General features: G+C 29.2%; 5 protein-coding genes across 7 annotated transcripts; 3 read left to right on the forward strand and 2 right to left on the reverse strand.

Moving 5' to 3' along the window:
- The first annotated feature begins 985 nt into the window (after positions 1 to 985).
- LOC145763592 (ganglioside-induced differentiation-associated protein 2-like) lies at positions 986 to 4,746 on the forward strand. Of its 2 annotated transcripts, none has more exons than XM_082575069.1 (10): positions 986 to 1,244; positions 1,320 to 1,459; positions 1,920 to 2,042; positions 2,158 to 2,354; positions 2,443 to 2,629; positions 2,762 to 2,921; positions 3,044 to 3,197; positions 3,269 to 3,463; positions 3,524 to 3,667; positions 3,882 to 4,746. In XM_082575069.1, exons 1-10 carry the CDS (start codon positions 1,063 to 1,065, stop codon positions 3,954 to 3,956), a joined length of 1,557 nt encoding a protein of 518 aa, XP_082431195.1. In that variant the 5' UTR covers positions 986 to 1,062; the 3' UTR covers positions 3,957 to 4,746. The 2 variants fall into 2 exon arrangements, with proteins under 2 accessions (XP_082431195.1, XP_082431196.1); XM_082575070.1 differs by having other exon boundaries at positions 1,089 to 1,244; positions 1,325 to 1,459; positions 3,882 to 4,745.
- On the reverse strand, positions 4,736 to 6,896 carry LOC145763594 (peptide methionine sulfoxide reductase MsrA-like). 2 transcript variants are annotated; one of them, XM_082575073.1, is made up of 6 exons: positions 6,740 to 6,896; positions 6,530 to 6,626; positions 6,378 to 6,447; positions 6,176 to 6,263; positions 5,805 to 5,942; positions 4,736 to 5,272 (listed from the first exon to the last, which is right to left on the reverse strand). In XM_082575073.1, the coding sequence occupies exons 1-6, from the start codon at positions 6,857 to 6,859 to the stop codon at positions 5,090 to 5,092; spliced, it is 696 nt and encodes a 231-aa protein (XP_082431199.1). In that variant the 5' UTR covers positions 6,860 to 6,896; the 3' UTR covers positions 4,736 to 5,089. The 2 variants fall into 2 exon arrangements, with proteins under 2 accessions (XP_082431199.1, XP_082431198.1); XM_082575072.1 differs by having other exon boundaries at positions 6,176 to 6,299.
- Positions 6,897 to 7,897: 1,001 nt separating this feature from the next.
- LOC145747008 (lipopolysaccharide-binding protein-like) lies at positions 7,898 to 11,540 on the reverse strand. The gene is made up of 13 exons (XM_082564854.1): positions 11,426 to 11,540; positions 11,247 to 11,364; positions 10,442 to 10,570; positions 10,172 to 10,271; positions 9,954 to 10,076; positions 9,828 to 9,885; positions 9,403 to 9,532; positions 9,162 to 9,309; positions 9,006 to 9,085; positions 8,793 to 8,940; positions 8,206 to 8,377; positions 8,037 to 8,113; positions 7,898 to 7,945 (listed from the first exon to the last, which is right to left on the reverse strand). Exons 1-13 carry the CDS (start codon positions 11,538 to 11,540, stop codon positions 7,898 to 7,900), a joined length of 1,446 nt encoding a protein of 481 aa, XP_082420980.1.
- A 1,342-nt stretch (positions 11,541 to 12,882) lies between these two features.
- On the forward strand, positions 12,883 to 14,528 carry LOC145742719 (transmembrane protein 98-like). The gene has a single exon (XM_082560506.1). It carries the CDS (start codon positions 12,981 to 12,983, stop codon positions 13,698 to 13,700), a length of 720 nt encoding a protein of 239 aa, XP_082416632.1. The 5' UTR covers positions 12,883 to 12,980; the 3' UTR covers positions 13,701 to 14,528.
- LOC145742709 (uncharacterized) lies at positions 14,515 to 19,256 on the forward strand. The gene is made up of 17 exons (XM_082560495.1): positions 14,515 to 14,635; positions 14,789 to 14,889; positions 14,968 to 15,012; positions 15,217 to 15,370; positions 15,477 to 15,548; positions 15,680 to 15,768; positions 16,003 to 16,159; positions 16,429 to 16,506; positions 16,569 to 16,663; positions 16,752 to 16,857; positions 17,144 to 17,292; positions 17,448 to 17,583; positions 17,698 to 17,790; positions 17,987 to 18,122; positions 18,286 to 18,382; positions 18,467 to 18,659; positions 18,836 to 19,256. The coding sequence occupies exons 1-17, from the start codon at positions 14,612 to 14,614 to the stop codon at positions 18,908 to 18,910; spliced, it is 1,800 nt and encodes a 599-aa protein (XP_082416621.1). The 5' UTR covers positions 14,515 to 14,611; the 3' UTR covers positions 18,911 to 19,256.
- Positions 19,257 to 19,555: the final 299 nt, after the last annotated feature.

The following is a 19,555-nucleotide window of genomic DNA, read 5'->3' on the forward strand; positions in this document are numbered from 1 at the left end:
TAGAAAATTTACAAAAAGTCATCTAGATGATAGTGGTTCTTCTGATAAAAATGACTTGAGTCTTACATCCCATCTTGTTCAAGTAAAAGCTAAAATTATCGAAGAAAAGAAAAAAATTATCGAAGAAAAGAAACAATCTTCATTTGATGAAAAAACGCCTCCGGAGGAAAGCTTGAGTTTTCGTTCTTTTATAACATCAAATAAATCTCCACAAAAGACATGCCTTGATTCTCCAATACATCGCATGCAGCTTAGAGATCGTGAAGCTCCAACTACAAAAATGTCTGTCTGTTCTAACAACACTATTTTGGACAAAAAGGCTAACCTAAAATCCAATCTCAAGCAGACCGACAATGAAAACATTAAAAAGAAAACTTCATACAATTCTGTAAACACGATCAGAAAACTTCATTGCTCGGCTGAGAAAAAAAGGTTAGCCCCTTCACCAAAAAGATCAATGAATCTTCGTAGTGATGACAAAGAAAATCCTGTTATTCTAAACACCCCTAGAAAAAAATCTGCTTTAAACATGGAATTAAGGAAAACCCACTCTCGAAAGTTAAATCCAAGTGAAAATAAAATCAATGAATCTTCTGGGTACAGTTACAAACTACGAGCAAATGCTAAAAAGAAAAAAAATTTTTACAAAATTTAAATAAATTTGTAACAATAAGTATATACAATACATTAGCCTAACAATATTGTTTAATGTTACAATTTTTTTCTCATTTCCTTTGTTCTTTGTGTTTTAGATTTGATTCTCGAAAGTTCAAAAAAAAAACAGCGTAACATTATTTTTTTTTTATTTCTAGTATATGGTGTTAAATTTGAAGATACTGACATAGTAAATTTGAAAAATTTAAATAAATTTGTATTAGCGATACCCATTTGTTAAAAGTACTATGATATAGCAATCTAACAATCATGTTGAATGTTAATTGTATAAATAATAAGTTTTTTGTTCTTCTATTGGTTCTTTCTGCTTTACAATTGATTCTTAAATATTCGCTAAAAACTGTGTTAGGTTATTAACATTTTTCTTTCTTCTTTCTGTAGAGTATAATGTTAAATTCTGAGGATATTGCCATTGTAAATGAAAGAAAAACCATAAAAATTAAAAGTTTAATTTCGTGGGAAGAATCAAAATCAAGTTTACATCTTGAAAACACGAAAACAAATGGAAAAGAGTCAAATCAAATAAGATTTTCTGTCAAAACAAATTTAAATGAAAAACTTTTTTTATGGTATGATTAACCCCGAACTAAGATTTGTAAATAAGTGTGTTTATCCATAACATCAGCTTGTTGTAATATTTTTAGTGAAGATAATATTGAAACATTAGAGTGTGATTGTATTGTTTTACCAATCAATGAGATTTCCAAAGGAATATCACAAAATTCTCAGTTGATTCATCATGTAGCTGGACCTTTATTGCAGCAACATTACAAAACTATTAAAGGTAAAATATATAAATATTTTTTTTGTATAATCTTTATTCTCGATGTGGGAAAGTCGAATGCGTGACTTAAACATAGAGTAACATAAGTTACTCCGACCCAGTTTCGAGTTGCCTGTGGCAGTTTGGGAAATTATAGATTATAATAGCCCAATAATTATACTGCTGATTAAATGCTGGCTCAGCAGGAGTTCATACCATTTATAGTGCCTTACTCGAGGGCGGTACAGCATGAGATCAGTGGGGATTGAACCCACGACCTCATGTGTGGTGTAACAAGTGTTCTTACCACTACACCACGCTGCCGGTACGAATATAAAGCTATTTACAACAAAAACTTTTGGATTTTCCAACAACTATGTTAAAGTAAATTTGAAATTCAAGAGTTTAATTTTTTGAAAAAGCAGTTGCTTGAATTTTATGTTTAAAAATGTGATTGGCATTTTTTTTTTTTTTTGATAAGGTTTAAAGACTGGTTCCGTTAGCTGTAACAATGGATATGATTTACCTTCAAGGCATATTATTCACGTCATGGAACCTAGAACTAGCATCAGACATCAAACGGCTGTGAAAACTGCTTTAAATCGTTAGTTTTTAGTGGTTAATAACGTACTTCACCTAAACCAGGGTTTTAAATATTAGTATGCATAAAAAATTATTTTTGAATCAGTAAATAACATTTATTTTTGCATTTTTTTTAGGTTGTTATAGAAATGCATTTCATTTAGCTGTTGAACGAAAGTTAAACACAATTGCATTTGCACCATTATATGAAATACAAGACCAATCTGTAGCCAATGAAATTGTGTCTACAGTCTTATGTACTGTAAGATGCTGTATGGAAAAGCTTGATCAATATTTTAAAGATGTCGTACTTGTTCTAAGGCCAGAAGAAAAGGTAAGTAATATTAGTAGTAATTATGTTAAAGAAATAAACCTATTAAAATAATACCTTTTTTAGCACTAAAGCTGTGTTAATTTTGTAGGAAATTTACAACAGACTCTCAGCAGCGTATTTTCCACGAAGTGATTTAGAAGCGTATAAAAATTTAACCCTCTTGCCCCCCTATGAAATAGGAGAGTGGGGGGAAAATATTCACCCAGAGAGAACGATTCGTATATCTGATTTCACCATTGCCAAAACATTAAAATCAGAATCAAATAATGCATCAGGTAACTTAAAATATGTAATCTGTTATGATGTCACAGAATCAAATAAAAATTTGTTGGCGAAAGTTTGGTTTATTATATAACTCTCGAAAATTGATTCTATTTCCTTTTTTATTTATTTTTTTTAAATTAAAGATATTGAATCTGACACAAGTAGCAACTATGATGTTGCCGAACTACCAGAATCTCTCGGAAAGCATTCTTTTGCTGCAATGTCCGGAGATCATGACAAAAAGCGACAAACCCAACTTCAAAAAGTCACCAAAGAAAAGATTTTAAAATCCCAGGAAAGAGTGTGAGTGATGCTTTAAACTTTAAAACAATTTTAAGTCGTTTTGATTTCTAACACATGGGAAAAATTTTAAACGAATTAAATTTGGATCGAAATCTTACCTTTGTCTTTTGTGACATATTTAGATATCAAAGATTGCTTCGATGTGCCAGAACTGAAGACTTGTCCATGATCGCAGCAACCAAAGCTTTATATTTATGTGGGGTAGACAAACAGGGAAATCCCCTCGTTATTCTTATTTCTAAGTTTATCAATGTTCCACAAATTGATTTAAACAAGGTACTTTTGTGCATTTTCCCTTATTCTTAATCTAAATTCAAAAAAGTTGAACTTATTTTATTTAATTTTAGGCTCTTCTATATTTTATTCATATCCTTGATTCTGTTGTCAATGAGAAATACACCCTGGTTTATTTTCACACCTTGTCACAATCGAGTAATCACCCCTCCTCTGATTTTATAAAGAAATCTTATAACACGGTGGATGAAAGATATCGCAAAAATCTTGCTCGAATTTTTATTGTCCATCCTACATTTTGGAGCAGGGTGTGGTAAAAAATTCGGATTTGTTGTTCAAATTTTTATTTTAAAACCTAATATTTTTAGGTTTTCACATGGTTTTTCGCCAAATTTTCCGCAAGTGATTTAAAAAATAAAATCACGTCGATTAAATCAATCCCGGAGTTGTATCAACATATTAACCCACATCAAATTGACATTCCTCCTTTTATCGTGGAACACGACAGAGTCGTAAGTTTAAATGTAGAAATTTAATTTTAAAATAAAATCATTTTTTGTTACCAGTTTATTGGGGCCAGATATTTAAATCCTCTGGTTAAGTGTATAACAAATGTCAGGAAATATGTATAAAAAAATAAAATTACTTTGTAAATTTCTTGGACATGGTTTTATAAAATTAATATAATGATGAAATTAATAAACCTTTTTTTGTTTGAAATTTAAGGCCAATGCTTCATTGTATCAAAAATTATCTCTTCAACATCAGCAGCCTTCTACCTCAAATCATAAAAGCGCTTAACTAAAAAATGTTAATTCTATTTGATTACTTAGTGGAAACAAATTATTTCTAAATTGTTTTGAACTTATTTTTATTACACACAGCTAATGTAAGCTGTTTATTCAAAATGGTTTTGACATATTGCCAATCAGATAAAGTATATATATCATGTTTTTCACAATCTAAGTACCAAAATCCATTGATGTCCTTGCCCATGGATATTGACATTTTTAATCTTTAGCATGGTACTCATTGATATAAACCAATTGTTAAACAAAAAGCCAATCAAACAATAATTATTTAGTGCTTCACGTAACATTAATAAAAAGTTTTTTAACTGTATTCTTCAAAGAACAGTTTAAGGATCTAGATGTTAATCGAGTACAAAGCTTAAAAATATGTGCTTCATGTATGATTTTCCATGTTACCTATAGTACTTATAAATGTTAACTCACTAATTAGTGTTCATTTTAATAATTTCTCATCACCATTTTTTTCGAAATTCATTTATATTTTTTCTAACTGTTGTGCAGTGTTACCTAAATTAAATGTGCAATCGTTGGTAATTTTTGTTTTATGTATTTTGTTTTTGTTGTTTTCCAATCCAATTTCTTATATTAGTAAAAGATTTTAACTCATTCTAATAATGTAAGTATAGATTTGATTGCTTGCAAAAATTTTAGTTAAACTTCAAATTATTTTAAACTGAAACTCGGAATTAAATATTAAATTTTTAAAACTGTTTTTACAACTTAGTTAATTATTTATGAGTTTTTTTAGGTATAACACAAATATTTTTCCCTAATATATTTATTTTATTAATAACTTTCCGCGACTGCTGCAATAAGTGCTTTAAAAACACAAAAAAGAAAACAACAAAAATGTATCATCAATTAGCAATAAGAATAATAGAAAATTGAAGATAAAATACTAAACAAAAGTTTTATGTGGTGCTTATGACAGGTGGCATAAAACTGCAACACCAATTTACAATTTATTTCACAGTTCAAATTAAAATTAACGTCACTTTAAGATTAATAAACAAACAAAGATTGTTTTACTATATTTACAATAAATTTTTATCAGATAATATTTAATAATAGGTTAGCATCATATTAAGAAGTAAATTTGTATAAAATATTTGACAGAAACAGTTACAACTCTGATTTACCCTTTTTCCCCAAGCCAATGGGACAGGAAACCCCAGTGCCCCCTAGGCCACAATAACCCCCTGCGTTTTTAGAAAGATATTGCTGATGATAGTCTTCGGCGTAGTAAAATTCAGGAGCCTCGGCAATAGTGGTTGTGATTTTGCCATAATTTTTTGCATCAAGTTCCTATAAAAATTAAATGAAAATCATTTTTAGTCAATTGGCTGATTTTTAATTCATTAATGTTTATGTTTAAAATGCTATTAAACATTTCTGTGTTTGTTATATCATGTAGGTAAGATTATTACTCAAAATATTAGTCATTTTCATATTTTTGTTTTAAATTTGGCTAGTCATTCCTCTTGTTGAAAGAATTGCTATTTTTAAAAAGCTTATTTTAAATGGCTAGATTTCTAACAATAGAAAACTAAAGTTAATACTGTGCTTCTCCTAACTAAACTCTTTCTTTCTATATAAAATTGTTGTTTTGTTCGTGGTTCAATAAACAGGCAGCTTTTGTGCGGTGAGCTAAGATGGGTAACTTTATACGGGGAGTTCCGAGCAATATAATATGCTAATTTTTAAACATATTTTTATAGGTTGTCTTTTGTTGTTCAGTCTATAGGTTAATTGTTGAACAATTCAAAATGTATTTAAAACATTCAATAATTTTTTTAATTACTTGCACTTTCTAGTTTATGTCGGTATATTAACTTACCTTTTGGTATAAGCCCCTGGATGCCTCTATCTCAGCATGTTGTTCAGGTGTATAATAATATGCAGCTGATCTGTATTGACTTCCAGTATCATTGCCTTGCCTCATACCTTGTGTAGGGTTGTGATTTTCCCAAAATACCTAAATTTTAATAATATTAGAATGGCAAAACTGTAAAAAATCCTGAGTTAAAAAAATTACTAAAATATTCTTCTTATAAAAGCAAAAAAAAGCAAACTCTAGTAAAAGCAACTCTAGTATTTTGAAAAAAGAACTTAAATATATATTGTATAATTATTTTTCTTGAAATCAAGCCAAAAATATTACAATTGCATTTAAAATTAAGTTTCAAAAATTAAAAATGTAAATTAAACCTTTAATAATTCATTGTAAGAAATTTTGGAGGGGTGATAAACAACTCGAACCACTTCAACGTGGTTAGTTCTTCCTCCACAGACCTCCCTGTAAGTTGGGTTTTCGGTTAATCCACCACTGTATCTGTTTTTAAAATTTAATTTTAAACATGCACAAGAGTTGTTTTATATATATTTTATAAAAAAAAATTAACTTGCTTACCCCACTTGTGTGGAATAAACCCCTTTCTGTGACCAAAACTTTTTTTCTGCGCCCCAAAAACATCCCATTCCTTAAAAAAGTATCAAAGTAATTTTTAGCCCTTGACTTTGTTAAATTTTTAACTTTAAAGTGCAAAAATTATAAAAACTTACCAAACATTGCTAGTTGTGTATCTTCAGGGTAGGGTGGGAGGAGCCTATTATGATTGACATGATGCTTTGCGTCCTTATTTTTTGTCCATGATTGTGCCTATATAAAAATAACATTTATTTAAGTTACGTTAAACCTTTTTAAATTCGTTCTTAATTTTCTAATTTTTAACAATTTATTCCCCATAAAACAAAATGTTTAAAAACACCTACGTCCATTCTGCCTTTAGTTGCTTCGTCTTTTGATACTAATGTCGTCGAATATTTTGCTCCCATAACAAAATCACGTCGGAGTAGTGAACACAAGAGTAACTTATACACCGCATAACGCATAGTTTTACTGTATTTACGCCTGACTCACTCTTACGTCACGAGAACCACTGTAATAGATCATAACAAAAGAAAAAAGGCATTTGATCTACCTTACCGTGTTTCTCTATTGTGATTCAGCACATTTATCGTGACGTCAAAATTTCCTGTTTTTGCCTCTTTATTGATTTAAACAGTATTTGCGTAGACTTACAACACGACTGCTGTATGTTGAACTTATTTTGGGAAAATTGCCCGAAATGGTTCTATAAATAGCTAACGTTTTGCTGTATAATAGTTCTATCACAATTAGACACGTAAAATAAAAATATAACAAGATATTTTACGTTTTTGTTGATATACTTAATACCATGTTATATCATACTTACTATACATTTTTTACGTGTATATTTAATCAAATACATATATTTACTGCACTATTTTTTTCTACTTTAAATTAAGGAATTACTTGAAAATAACACTATTTCAATTCACTGAAACAATAAGAAACTATAAACTCTTTCTAAGTCATTTAGCATAAATCTATATTTAATACATACAAGTATAAACTTCGCATGATTAAACTACTTTGAAAAAAGGTCTTGCCTTTAGGCGCAGAGCATAATATATAAGTCAAAGCATATGTTCTTTTCCCACAGTACGCAAACAAGTAAATTGTCTATTTTAGCTTGGTTAATGTTTTATTTAAGCTTAAGCGATTTTTACTTTAATGTGCTGCTAATTTAATTGTTTTTTTCTAGATATTGAGGCTTTAATTTTAAAATCAAAATAAGTTTAAGTTATGTCATGTTAACCTTTAATAGAAAAGAATAGGGCTAACCACGTTTATTAATCTATTCTTAAAATATAAGCGAATCTTTGTATGCTACGACATAATTTACACAACGGTTAGTTTATTGGCGACAACCATTTCACATAAAATAACATCATTTTTGTACTGCAACATTTCAATGTAGAATAGTGGTTACCAAAGTTTAACAATTATGCATATGACATTTTGAATTTACACCAATAATTCATTCGTGTAGGCTTTTAAGCCACTTATTTGGGTGGCAAGGGTTCAAAATCTGCCTGTAGTTCAAACGTTCCCTTAAAAGGTATAAAAGGTGAATTTGGTTAATCTGTGATGCAAATTATTATACAAACTTTGATAGTTATTTATAGAACCTAATTATCTTACCTCATTAATCTCCAGCGAAAGATTGTTAAAATCTAAATTCAGTACACTTGGTGCCTTGACCCCCTCACTAGCAAAGTCTAAAAATATCAATAAAAAAATGTAAATTGTAAAATATTAAAATGACAGCGTAAAGTTAAAAATAAAATACACATAACACTAAAGAATTTACTGTTCAATGAGTTGATTGCAAACGGAATCATTTGGTTCATAACACCGTTCATTTTTTCGATCGGGATTTCCCCAACGTTTGAGACTCCTGCCATCATTTCCATAGACATATCTGTTAAAACACTAAACAGACGATCTCCTTTTACAGACGGAGTGGCAGAGCTGTTGATCATCTATTATAATATAATAAGACGTATTATAGTTAAACAGTACAAATAATTATATATTAGGCTATACCTTTTTTTAAATAAAATATTTTACAAAAAAGGCAATAAGCTACGACTTTCATATTTAAAAGAATCATGCATCATTTATATATCTTTATCCTTAATGTGGGAAGTCTCGAGTTGCAGTTTAGGATATTATGGAAAGTATAATTGCCCGGTAATTATGCTGCTGATTAAGTGCTGACTCAGCAGGAGTTTATACCATTTATAGCGCCTTACTTAAGGGCGCTACACAGCATGAAAGCAGTGGAAATTGAACCCACAACCTCATAGTGATGTAGCAAGTGTTTCTACCACTACACCGCGCTACCGGTCACTACACCACGCTGCCGGTCAAACTTTATCTTATTTGTAAACCTACCGCAGTCATGTACATTGCCAATTCCAAATCTGCTTCTTCTTTTATAACCATAAAACTTAAACCTATTTCACCATCCATACCAAACTTCCCATCAGCAGTTAAAGACAGACGTGGTGCTGTGACTGAGTCCATCATAACCATCATTGGCCTAAAAGAATTACATAATTAAAAAATGTCAATCTATATGCAAAAAGTTAAAATTTCCGTTATTACTTTTGCCCGAACTTTCGCAATCCTGGAACAATAAGACTAGCAATTCCAGTTGTTAATACTCCAGACAGTTGTGGGGGAAGCTAAACAATTTTGAATACAAGATTATATTTGTACTGCTAACATTTTTAAACTTAACAAATTTAAAGGTGAGATTACCATATCTTGTGTCATATTGATTGAGACTAGGCCTTGTAAGTGTAGACTTTCTAGAAACGTCTGTAGTGTGTATTCATCCCCAGCCAGTTGCCAAGTACGATCACTTTCTTGTTTGAAATCTGGTAATTCCCCGGCAGAATACCCATAACTGGTTTTAATAAAATTTAATGTATTTCAAAAACTTATTTTATAGTTTTAATTACTACATTTAAATATATTTTAAAACACATTTTTAACTAACTTTGTGCTGGGATTGTTTTGTGGAAAACAACGCCCGACAAAATTAAATAATAATCCGTTTTCGTTTCCAGTAATATTTCCTACTAGACTAGCATCCATGTCAATCCCACTGGTGTCCAGTTGAGTCACACCTGAAAAAGTAAAATTGTAAATGTCATACCCGTACCGGCAGCGTGTGATGGTGCTCAGATCACTTGGCTAACTATATAAGGTCCTTGGTTTGATCTCCACTGCTTTTATGCTGTAACGCCCTTAAATAAGGCGCTATAACGGTATAAGTAGATGGGCTAAACATGCGCCAACATGGTAGAATCGGGTGATTTAAGATAAAGTTTTTGTCGCGTATAAACAAGATAAGTTTCTCGGGTTAATAAGATTGGTTTTACATATAAAAATTATAAAAGTTTTTTTTTAATATTGTCTTACTTTGTGACATAACTCTTGCTACTTGTTCCTCGTGGTATTTGGCAAAATTTTCACACAGCTAAAATTAAAAAAATTATACATAAATTACATAAAATTCGAAATAATTGCTATTGTATGTGTATTTACCGTGTTGCGTATTTGCTCTCTAAGCATTCCACGAAATGCATTTCTTTGCCAGTCTAAGCCATCAAAATCAGTAATGGTCGATTCTAAATCCGGGTTTGTGATGTTGCAATATGTGATCTCAAACTGCAAAAATTTACAGGTCGGTAAACATACCATATCAGCGCTTTCTATTCTCACTTTATTCTTATTAATTATGTTTAAGTTAATTTTCCTCTTACCCGAAGCAGTCCGTTAATATTTGTAAACAGAATGTCGTAATCAATATTAATTTGGTTTACAGTTGCCATGAAATTTCCAGTGTCATTTACGATCACATTTCTGTTAAAAAAAGATTTTAAGGCCATATTAAATTAATTTTTGTACTTTTTTTTCAAAGTTTGAAATGTGCAAGTAGTAGACTTTGTAGCGTTTATGTTTAACTTTAATAAACTCCTAACATTGGTATTGAAGCTAATGTAATTTTTAATAAAATTACAAGGTATACATACTCCGAGGTTTGAATTAATATTAACCATTCTCCTGTAAGGATCATATTGATCAGGTTGAAGTTAGTAGTTACTGTGGCTCCTTGCAAATTTGTGTCGGTGACGGAAAAGTCCAATGATGCCGCTCGTACACTTGTTAATATCAATAAATTAACAGAATATTATAATATTTAGAACAATTAAAAAATTACACTTTTACAATATTTATTTGATATGTTGTTATTGGCAAAGGTGGGCACCAAATCGTTAATGCGTTAAACGTTAAATAACGAAGTTAATTTTTTTGTTAAAATTTAACTTTTAAGTTAATTTTAAAAATAGTTATCGGACCTGTTAACTTTCGTTAAATTGTGCTTCCGTTAAATTAAGCCCGTTAACTCAATATTTTACAAGTAAATCCATAGTAATATAAGGAATATATATGTTTAAAATTGCCGTTTATCGGGTTTAATCGTCGCAATTTTTAAACGATGTAAGTAATTACTATCCGGCCACTGTTATTTGGGCATTAGGCCTATGCCAGTTTTAAAAACTTCTTCTAAACCATTTTCGTCTAGTTAAAACATCGATTAAGAGAAAAACTATTTTTTTTAAATCTTTTTTTATAAAAAAGGTAATTTCTTTGTTTGTTTTAATTAAATTTTAACGTTAACGTTTAACGATAACTTCCGTTACACTTGGTTTAATTTACCGAAAAAACGTTAGCGAAGTTACTGTTATGTGTAACGAATAACCATTTAACGAAGTTGCTTTTTCGTTTAACTGTGCCCACCTATGGTTATTGGTAGGCCTACCTTTATTCTCTTACCTTTTCAAAGAATATAGTTGGGAAAAAAGTGCGTTTTCTTGAGCTCGTTCAAAATCACCTAAATCAATAAATTCGTCCGGACTGGAAGCAATCGCACCTCCTACTGTACTTTGGAAAGCTGCAACCAATAAAAGGTTAAACTATGATATATTATATTTGTTGAAATTTAAATAACCAACCTTGTCGAATGCCATCCAAGCTCATCCTGGCCTTTAATCCGGGCAGAATTCCATCTGAAGCATTCGTTAAGGAAAAAAGTAGAAGCAAGCAAACGATTTTGAATATACAACTCATTTTGTTTATTTCTTTTAACCTAAATCTACATCAAAATGTGTGAATTATACATCATTTACTTTTTTGTCATACTAATTTAATTTCAAGGACTACATTTCAAGTCTTATTCATCACTAACAAATTATGACCATGTTCTGGATTATATATAGCCTAACCAGATAATAATTGCAAGCCTTTTTTTAAATTTTAACTAGTTACATTTTTTTGCTTAATTCGTGGAAAAGATCGTGCGGTAAAATAAACTTAATTCGACCAAAAACATTTAAAACTCTTGCATAAAAGAAAAAGACTAGCTTGTTTTGCCTTTGGCTACTGATTAAGCTTGTAAGGTTAATCAACGATTATATAAACTTTAAGTTCAAAGATGTTAAAAATCACAAATATAAAGTTTAACTATAGGCAATTCAAGAGGCTGCAGATAATTTAATACTAAAAACAATATAGTTATTAAGTCTAAGGCATTTTAATGAATTAGCTTTTATTTTAAATTGGGCTACTTTTTGCAAACTAAGTTTTATTTGGAAATTCCGAATTGTTGAATCGTGTGTAAAGTTGTAAACAACAGGTTAATCTTCTGGGCTAATCATATAGTTATTTGACACGTTTTAAGTGATCCTGGGATTTTCGGAACAGAAGTTTTAAACCAATTTTATTTTCCACCCACGCAATGCTATGCAAAACAACTTTTGTAATTTTTGGTGAATTATAAACTTTTCTGACCCAAGAAATTTATTTAACATTTTTGCAAAGATTTAAAAATAAGATAAATAGTTTTATTCAATATTATTATTAAATCCGATTTTGATAAAATATTAAGTTTAACTTGGTATAGGTTTTAATTGTATTTAAGCTTTTTTTTATTATGTCTTTTGTATTAGTTTTGATTACTTTCTATATGTTTGTTTAAAAACTTTGCAAAAAAAAGTACATTTTGGCCACATTTTTGTAGTGCTGTGTACCAAAAATATTAATATATTGGGGTTAAATTATTTTTTTGGTTAAACTTTTTTTTACTAAATAAGTCGATTACGCTAATACCTGTGACGTTAGCTTCACGACGTGACAACTTTTAAAATCTCGTAAATTAACTTTGTGGTAATATTACTAAACCAAATAGGTAACTTTTTTATTTTTCTAGTAACTTTTCAATTAAGGAGAATTTAACACAGGGGTTTCTGTGCGTCATATTTCGGTTACTTACTTTGTGCAATGTGTATTTAATTACTACTTACCGACTTATAGCAGTTAAGGCAATTTGTGTGAGTTTTTAGTTGTTTAGCGTTAACTTTAAAATAAATTTATATGTTACGTTAGTTTTGTGCATTATAAAAACTACATTTAAATCCCCATTAAACTTTACTGTATTGCAAAAGGTTAATTATTTCCTAAAATACCTGAATATTTAAAAAACAATTTATCAGTTTATTTAACTGTAAAAAAATGGAAAATGTTGTAATTGTTGCTGTTAGTATTCTTGGAGTTGTATTTGTGGCTTCCTTTGGTGCACTTGTGTTTATATGTCGGCAAAAATATTGCAAAAAACAGGAAAGTTTAATAAGCGAAGATTCTGAGAGCGTCAATCAAAATGTTCTTTCATTCGATGAAGATGGTGAAGATCCAGATGGTCAGTTAGTTTTAGGTTCAGTGCTCGGATGTAACGATGGACGCATTCGTCAACTTTTAGAGACTGAGGAATGGGCAAATGACATTCATGGATTAATTCCCCACTGTATCGCGATCCTTAAAATGTGCCGTGAGATCACCGAAAAACTCGTGGCAGTGACCATGGACAAAAGTCAGCAAAACGTTCACCCATCACACATTTCGGAGATTGTTTCAGTAGCCAAATGTATTACGCCTCGTGTGGATGATGTGATGCGAGCTATAGCGCCACCACTTAACCCAAAACTTCTCGAGGCAAGGTCAGCTGCGTTGATCTATTCTGTCCAACATCTCGCTTTGTTGGTGAGAAATGCATGGCAATCACACACATCCCTGGATTGGATTGATGCGGCAATGGACAGCATGAGTCAGCATATGAAGATACTTCGTGATCCAATGAGCCAACGTAAAATTGTCGCAGTCGAGGAGCCCGAACCAGTGGAACTTAGAGAAGAGATTAGTGATGATCCGATAAACTTGCAGAGTTCTCAGCTGTAAACATTTATTTTATCTCGCTGTAAATATTAAATGCTTTGATTCATATTACTATATTTCATATTCTATTTGATCTATAAATTAAGCTATCACGCTGTTCAGTTTCATAACATATAACATCAGTATTTAAAAGGTGCCAGTACCTTTCGTTTAAATTCTTATTTTTTGAAAACTTTTGTGTTGACAGTATTTTAAAATCTGATTAAATATTACATTTTCTGTTGTAATTTTTTGTGCTTTTTTTTTAATTGCTATCAATCATGAGTGCTTTATTTTTGTGCTAGTTTTGTGTTCTAAAGTGCTTTAAATATTGCAGATTTTAGCTTTATAAGTATAAAAGTGTTCCATTTGTTTTAAAAAAACGATTTTCCGATTAATTTTTCTGTAAAATGTTATTAGCCTTAAGCAATACGTACTTGTTTATTTTCTACTTTTAGTATTACCATTTGCCATAGATGTTTTTATTTATAATTTTTTATCTGATTTTTGTACTTCAGATTTCACGCAATATTCCAATGTATTTTGCAGTACTTAGCCATATTATTTTGCCTTTTTGGGGTCTTAGCAATACTTACATGTTAGTTTAATTTTCACTTTTGATAATTCCTATTTATGGTTGCTTTAATTTTGTAATCTGTAAATATTTATTTTTATTTCTTGTAATGTCTGTTCATATAACTATAAGTTTTTTACCTAATTTACTTTTATTGTAAGCAACCTTTTTACTTAATGTTTAACTAATGTTTTTTTATTTATCATTTTATTACATATACAAAATTAAAAAAAATAGTTTTCTAAAATTTTGACAAACAAAAATAGTTCATTAAATAAATATTCTTGTGTTCTTGTAAATTTGTAAAGATGATAGATTAAGAACTTAAAAGTGATGTTGTGTGTAATATTAGTTGCTGGACATGGGACAAGGTTGGAAAATAAAGGTAGTCTTTTAAAAAAATTTGTTTTATGTGAAAAATGTGTTTCTACATTTTTAGCATGAAATAGTTTAGTTAATTTTAGATTCGAACTAAACATTTTATGTATTTAAACAAGGTAAATAAATCTAAACAGATTTCTGTAATTTTATTTTTTAGGAAAGCGCAGTTGAGAAAGACTTGGCGGGAATTCCGAAAGCCTTGCTTCCTGGTGTAGCAGGAAAGAAAATAATTGATTATTGGTGGAGGGTACTCAACTTGTAAGTGTATATAAATTAAAATAAAAAGATTTTTGATTGTGTAAATCTAGTTTTAATTTTAATTTATTTATTTTTCAGGCGTCATCTTTTTAGTGAAGTATATCTTGTAACAAATGCAGACAAGTAAGTCGAAATTGGCCATTTAATTGGTAAACAAATAGTAGTAATTCATTAGTTTATTACTCATTCTGTGTTGATTTGTACCAGTCTCTAGCACACACAAAGCACATAACAATACCAGCCATTTAAATAAATATTTCGTTTTATGATATCAAACATTGTAATTAAATTTTTACTTTCATAAATAACATTTACAACTTTTTTTAGGTACAAGCATTTTGAGAGATGGGCCACTGCTAACAACTTTCCAGTGGAGAATATTATTAATGATGGATCAACAACCTATGATACAAGGTTAGGGGCTGTTGCTGATTTTGAGTTATCTTTGAGAAATAAAGGAATAACCGAAGATGTAATGGTGGTATGTATGAATTAGTTGCCTTTAAAAATTCAACATTATTTAGTAGCTTAATTTTTATTTTTATGGATGGATTTATAATTATTAAATTATAAACTCCATTTTCCAGGTAGCAGGAGACATGTTATTTGAGGATCAAAACTTTGATGTTTCTCAAGTTGTCAGATATTTTCAACATAAGGTTAGTTCTGAGTTATTTTAAGTTACAATTCTATTTTTGATCTGTTACTAACCCTATAGTTTTATAGACTAAAAATATTTATTTCACTGGTAAACAACTTGGTACATTAAAAACTAGCCATATATTTACAGAAGGGGGATTTAGCAATTTATTATGAGATGGATAAATGTGAAGATGCCACAACAAGAGGAATTGTCGAAGTAGATTCTATAACTAACAGGCAAGTAAAAAGAATACCATTTTTACTTGTGATATTTAAGCATACAATATAATGTCATTTTACAGATTTAACGTTATGTGTTTTCACATTCTTTATTAAATCTAAGTGTAATTTTTTTTTTGTTGTTGATTTAATATTGTTAGTAATTTTTTTTTTTTTTTTAATTTTTTTTTGTTGATTTAATATTGTTAGTACCGTACAACAGAATGGTGAATTTTTTTTGGTTGTTGACAGAATAACAAAGTTTTTTGAAAAACCAGCCTCAGGGGTTACAGAGTCAAGATTAGCGAGTGTCGTGTTTTATTGCTTTCGACAACAAACTCTCAATAATGTTCCCAAATATCTCGAAAATTATAAAAATCCCGACGACAGAACCTTTGGAAAATACATGGTATATATATAAAAACTGTTATTTTTTACAAAAATTTTTGCTGTTTTTAAATCAGAAAATTTATTTTTTTGTTGGCGATAACAGTTTAAAATATCTTATTCAATTTTTTAAAATAATATTATTACATAAGTATAAAATGTTGTACACATGTATTGTTTTAGCATTTGGTATATGCAAATTTTTTCTTCAAATAATTATTATTTTATATGAATAATATCATAATTACTTTGTTATTGGGTATTGTAAGTATTTAAACATATGTAATTTAGAGCTGGTTAGTCAATGTTGAGAACTCTGTGGTTTTTGGAATGAAATTACCGACACGATTTCAGCTTATTGGGCAAGTGGTAAGTTGTTATTATAATTTTGATTTTCATGTTAAAATTATTCTGAAATTATTTTTCTGCAGACTTTATCTGATTACAAGAAATGGTTGGAATACTTTAAACACAAAAGAATAAAAAATGAGGAAAAGGTTCCTATTACCTGTAGGGCTTACGCAAGGTTGGATAAAAATATTTTAAAAATATTCTTGTAACTATGTTTTAATAGAATTACCAAAAAAAAATAATTAAATTTTAAATTGTTTTAGAGTTGGTCTCATGGGAAATCCAAGCGACGGCTTTTATGGAAAAACAATTTCTCTTTCCATTCAAAACTTCTGGGCTGATGTAACAATTGTTGAATCAGAAAAACTCGTAAGCAAATTTACAACTTGCAACAAACACTATAAATAACTTACATTATAAATGGGCTAAAATTAGTAAGTACAAATCTGTTTTAGTTAGGCAAAGGGTTTTATGTTTATATTACATTTTTTTAAATCATCAAACTATTTTTGTGAATTATAAATAAATTCAGCAACTATATGTTTTTTTCAGCTACTATGTCCTTATTCTGTTGTTTTGTTTTTTTATATCAAAAATATATTAAAATAAAAAAAGTGTAGTGAAATAAATAACACTCACTTTTGCATATTTTCAGACATTGATCCCCCATCCACTAAATGATCCAACAACATTTGGTAGTTTGGAAGATTTACATGGAATAAGTAGAAAGGAGGGGTATTTGGGAGGTCTGAGATTGCTGCAGGCAACTTGTAAAAAGTTTTATCAATACTGCACTGATAAAGGGTAAGCAACCAATTTTACCTTTAAATAAATGATTTATGTTGTAGTGTAACTCTATATTACTTGGTTTTTTAGTTGTACAAATTAAATATTTAGTCGCTCATCAAAAATTTTTTACTTTAATTTTTTAATAGAGCATTCGTTTTTTTTTTTTGTAGAATAGCCCTGTACAAAAGAAATTTTACTTTGGGTTATGATACAAATATTCCAAGACAAGTTGGTTTAGCTGGAAGTAGTGCAATTGTTACGGCAACACTGAAATGCCTGATGTGTTTTTACAATCTTACTGACACAGTAATATTTTACAATTTTTTATTTTATTCGTTTTGGTCACTTTGTATGTGCCTTAAAATGTAAACCTGAATTTTCTTTAAATTTTAAGTATGTAAACTTAAACCTTATTTTAAGGACATGCCAAAACAAATTCGAGCAAGTTTTATTCTAAATGTTGAAACTGATGAACTTTTTATTAACGCCGGACTACAAGATAGAGTTGTACAGGTAATAACTTGCAATTTGTTGTTAATGTATTAATAAATTATTACAAACAAAAGTTAATAGCTTAAAAAAATAAAAAAAATTTTTGATAAATAATATATAATTTATATTACATTGGGTTTTAAGTAGTTACTTAATTTTTTACTTAGCATAACAGTTACTTTATTAAATCAATAACTTTTAATTTCTATTTTTGTAGGTATATGAAGGTTTAATGTTCATGGATTTTAGTGAGAATTTAATGAAGACGCAGGGTTATGGAGATTATCAATCTTTACCCACCAAAAATTTACCAAAGTTTTGGCTTTCCTATGTTGCAGATCCTAGTGATTCAGGTATATGAAGTATAATTTTAAATCTACTTTACAGTGAAATTTAAAGAATTTACTTTTTTTAATGCTACTCATTACTGTGTAGCTATGGTAAATTTACACATTGTTCTTAATAATTAGCAATCAGGTAAATTTTTTTTTTGTCAAATTTGCAATTTTGTTGTAGGTAAGATCCACAATGATGTAAGACAGAGGTTTGACGCAGGAGACAGCCAAGTTGTTGAAGCCATGAAGTCATTTGCAAGCCTTACAGATCAGGCAAAGTATAATACTTAACAATTTCCAATTTTTTTTAATTTCTAAGACAAAAATTTAATTATACACTTTTATTTTTTATTTTTTTTTAGAGAAGCTATACTGAATGGTGATTGGGGCAAGTTGTCTGACCTTATGAACATGAACTTTGACCTTCGTCAAACCATTTACCCCAATCTTGGCGAGGTTAACCTCCAGATGGTAAAGACTGCAAGAGAGTATGGATCTTCTGCAAAGTTTCCTGGAAGTGGAGGAGCAGTGGTTGGAATGTGCAATGAAAATATGGTCAGTAAAAATTTTTCAAATAAAAAAAAAATATTTTTGAATGTTTAAAAATTGAACTTTTTGTTAATAACATCAAGAAAAAACATAAGTTTGTTTATTTAACAACTATTTTATAGTAGTAAAAACATATTGTTTTTAAAATGTTAAAATTATTTATTATTTTATTATCATTGCAGGAGGATTTGAGAAAAGCTCTTCAATCAAAGGGTTATGTTGTGTGCGACATTGTTCCATACTTCTCATCATATTAATAAATTCCCTATATTTGTTACTCTTTCTTTACATAAAAGTGGTTCTAATTTATATGTTATTACATTCTATTCTAACTATTCATAATCATGTGCCAATTTGTTTAGTTCTTCAGTATGAATTTAATTTTTATCCGGGTGTTATTTAAAAAATTAGTATTAATTTTAAATATATTTTTGTATCTTTTATAAAATCATTTTTTTATACTTTTTTAATCATGCTAACATACTGGTATATTCATGTGTACACTGCCACAATTTAATTGTTTTTTATTTTCATATCACTGTACTTCATTTTTATTATTGTGCACATTTTTTATTTAACCTTATGTAATTGCAAAATAAAATATATAAGCAATTTAAAAAACGGGTTTTTGTGCTTAATTCAGTATATTAGTTTAAGTTTTAAAAAATATACTGAATTAAAGTTAATAGTCATTAAAATAGGCCCATTTAAATCAATCATCTATATTAATGAAGGCAAGAACTGAAAAAGAATACAAAAATATACATCCACAGAACAAAACTGTTTAAGTGAAAGTGTAAATTAGTGAGATTTCACTTAGTCCAAACCTGTGACAGTATTTTTTAGGAAGTATAATCCGTTATGAGTATAATTTCATTGGTGCAATGCAGTGGATCAATCTA

This window comes from Corella eumyota, chromosome 1 (assembly GCF_963082875.1).
Source record: "Corella eumyota chromosome 1, kaCorEumy4.1, whole genome shotgun sequence".
In the NCBI taxonomy this organism is placed as follows: Eukaryota; Metazoa; Chordata; class Ascidiacea; order Phlebobranchia; family Corellidae; genus Corella; species Corella eumyota.

What these genes read in the sequence shown, in the direction of transcription:
- LOC145763592 (XM_082575069.1), top strand. Translation starts at nt 1,063, where the DNA reads ATGTTAAATTCTGAGGATATTGCCATTGTAAATGAAAGAAAAACCATA. An exon ending in ATCCTACATTTTGGAGCAGG is followed by an intron (nt 3,464 to 3,523) that starts GTGTGGTAAAAA and finishes TAATATTTTTAG; the next exon opens with GTTTTCACATGGTTTTTCGC. An exon ending in TCGTGGAACACGACAGAGTC is followed by an intron (nt 3,668 to 3,881) that starts GTAAGTTTAAAT and finishes TTGAAATTTAAG; the next exon opens with GCCAATGCTTCATTGTATCA.
- LOC145742719 (XM_082560506.1), top strand. Translation starts at nt 12,981, where the DNA reads ATGGAAAATGTTGTAATTGTTGCTGTTAGTATTCTTGGAGTTGTATTT.
- LOC145747008 (XM_082564854.1), bottom strand. Translation starts at nt 11,540, where the DNA reads ATGAGTTGTATATTCAAAATCGTTTGCTTGCTTCTACTTTTTTCCTTA. An exon ending in ATATTAATTCAAACCTCGGA is followed by an intron (nt 10,272 to 10,441) that starts GTATGTATACCT and finishes TTTTTTTAACAG; the next exon opens with AAATGTGATCGTAAATGACA. An exon ending in TTGCGAAAGTTCGGGCAAAA is followed by an intron (nt 8,941 to 9,005) that starts GTAATAACGGAA and finishes TAATTCTTTTAG; the next exon opens with GCCAATGATGGTTATGATGG.
- LOC145763594 (XM_082575072.1), bottom strand. Translation starts at nt 6,859, where the DNA reads ATGCGTTATGCGGTGTATAAGTTACTCTTGTGTTCACTACTCCGACGT. An exon ending in CAACTAAAGGCAGAATGGAC is followed by an intron (nt 6,627 to 6,739) that starts GTAGGTGTTTTT and finishes ATTTTTATATAG; the next exon opens with GCACAATCATGGACAAAAAA. An exon ending in GTTTATTCCACACAAGTGGG is followed by an intron (nt 6,300 to 6,377) that starts GTAAGCAAGTTA and finishes TTTTAAAAACAG; the next exon opens with ATACAGTGGTGGATTAACCG.
- LOC145742709 (XM_082560495.1), top strand. Translation starts at nt 14,612, where the DNA reads ATGGGACAAGGTTGGAAAATAAAG. An exon ending in TTCAGCTTATTGGGCAAGTG is followed by an intron (nt 16,507 to 16,568) that starts GTAAGTTGTTAT and finishes ATTTTTCTGCAG; the next exon opens with ACTTTATCTGATTACAAGAA. An exon ending in ACCTGTAGGGCTTACGCAAG is followed by an intron (nt 16,664 to 16,751) that starts GTTGGATAAAAA and finishes AAATTGTTTTAG; the next exon opens with AGTTGGTCTCATGGGAAATC.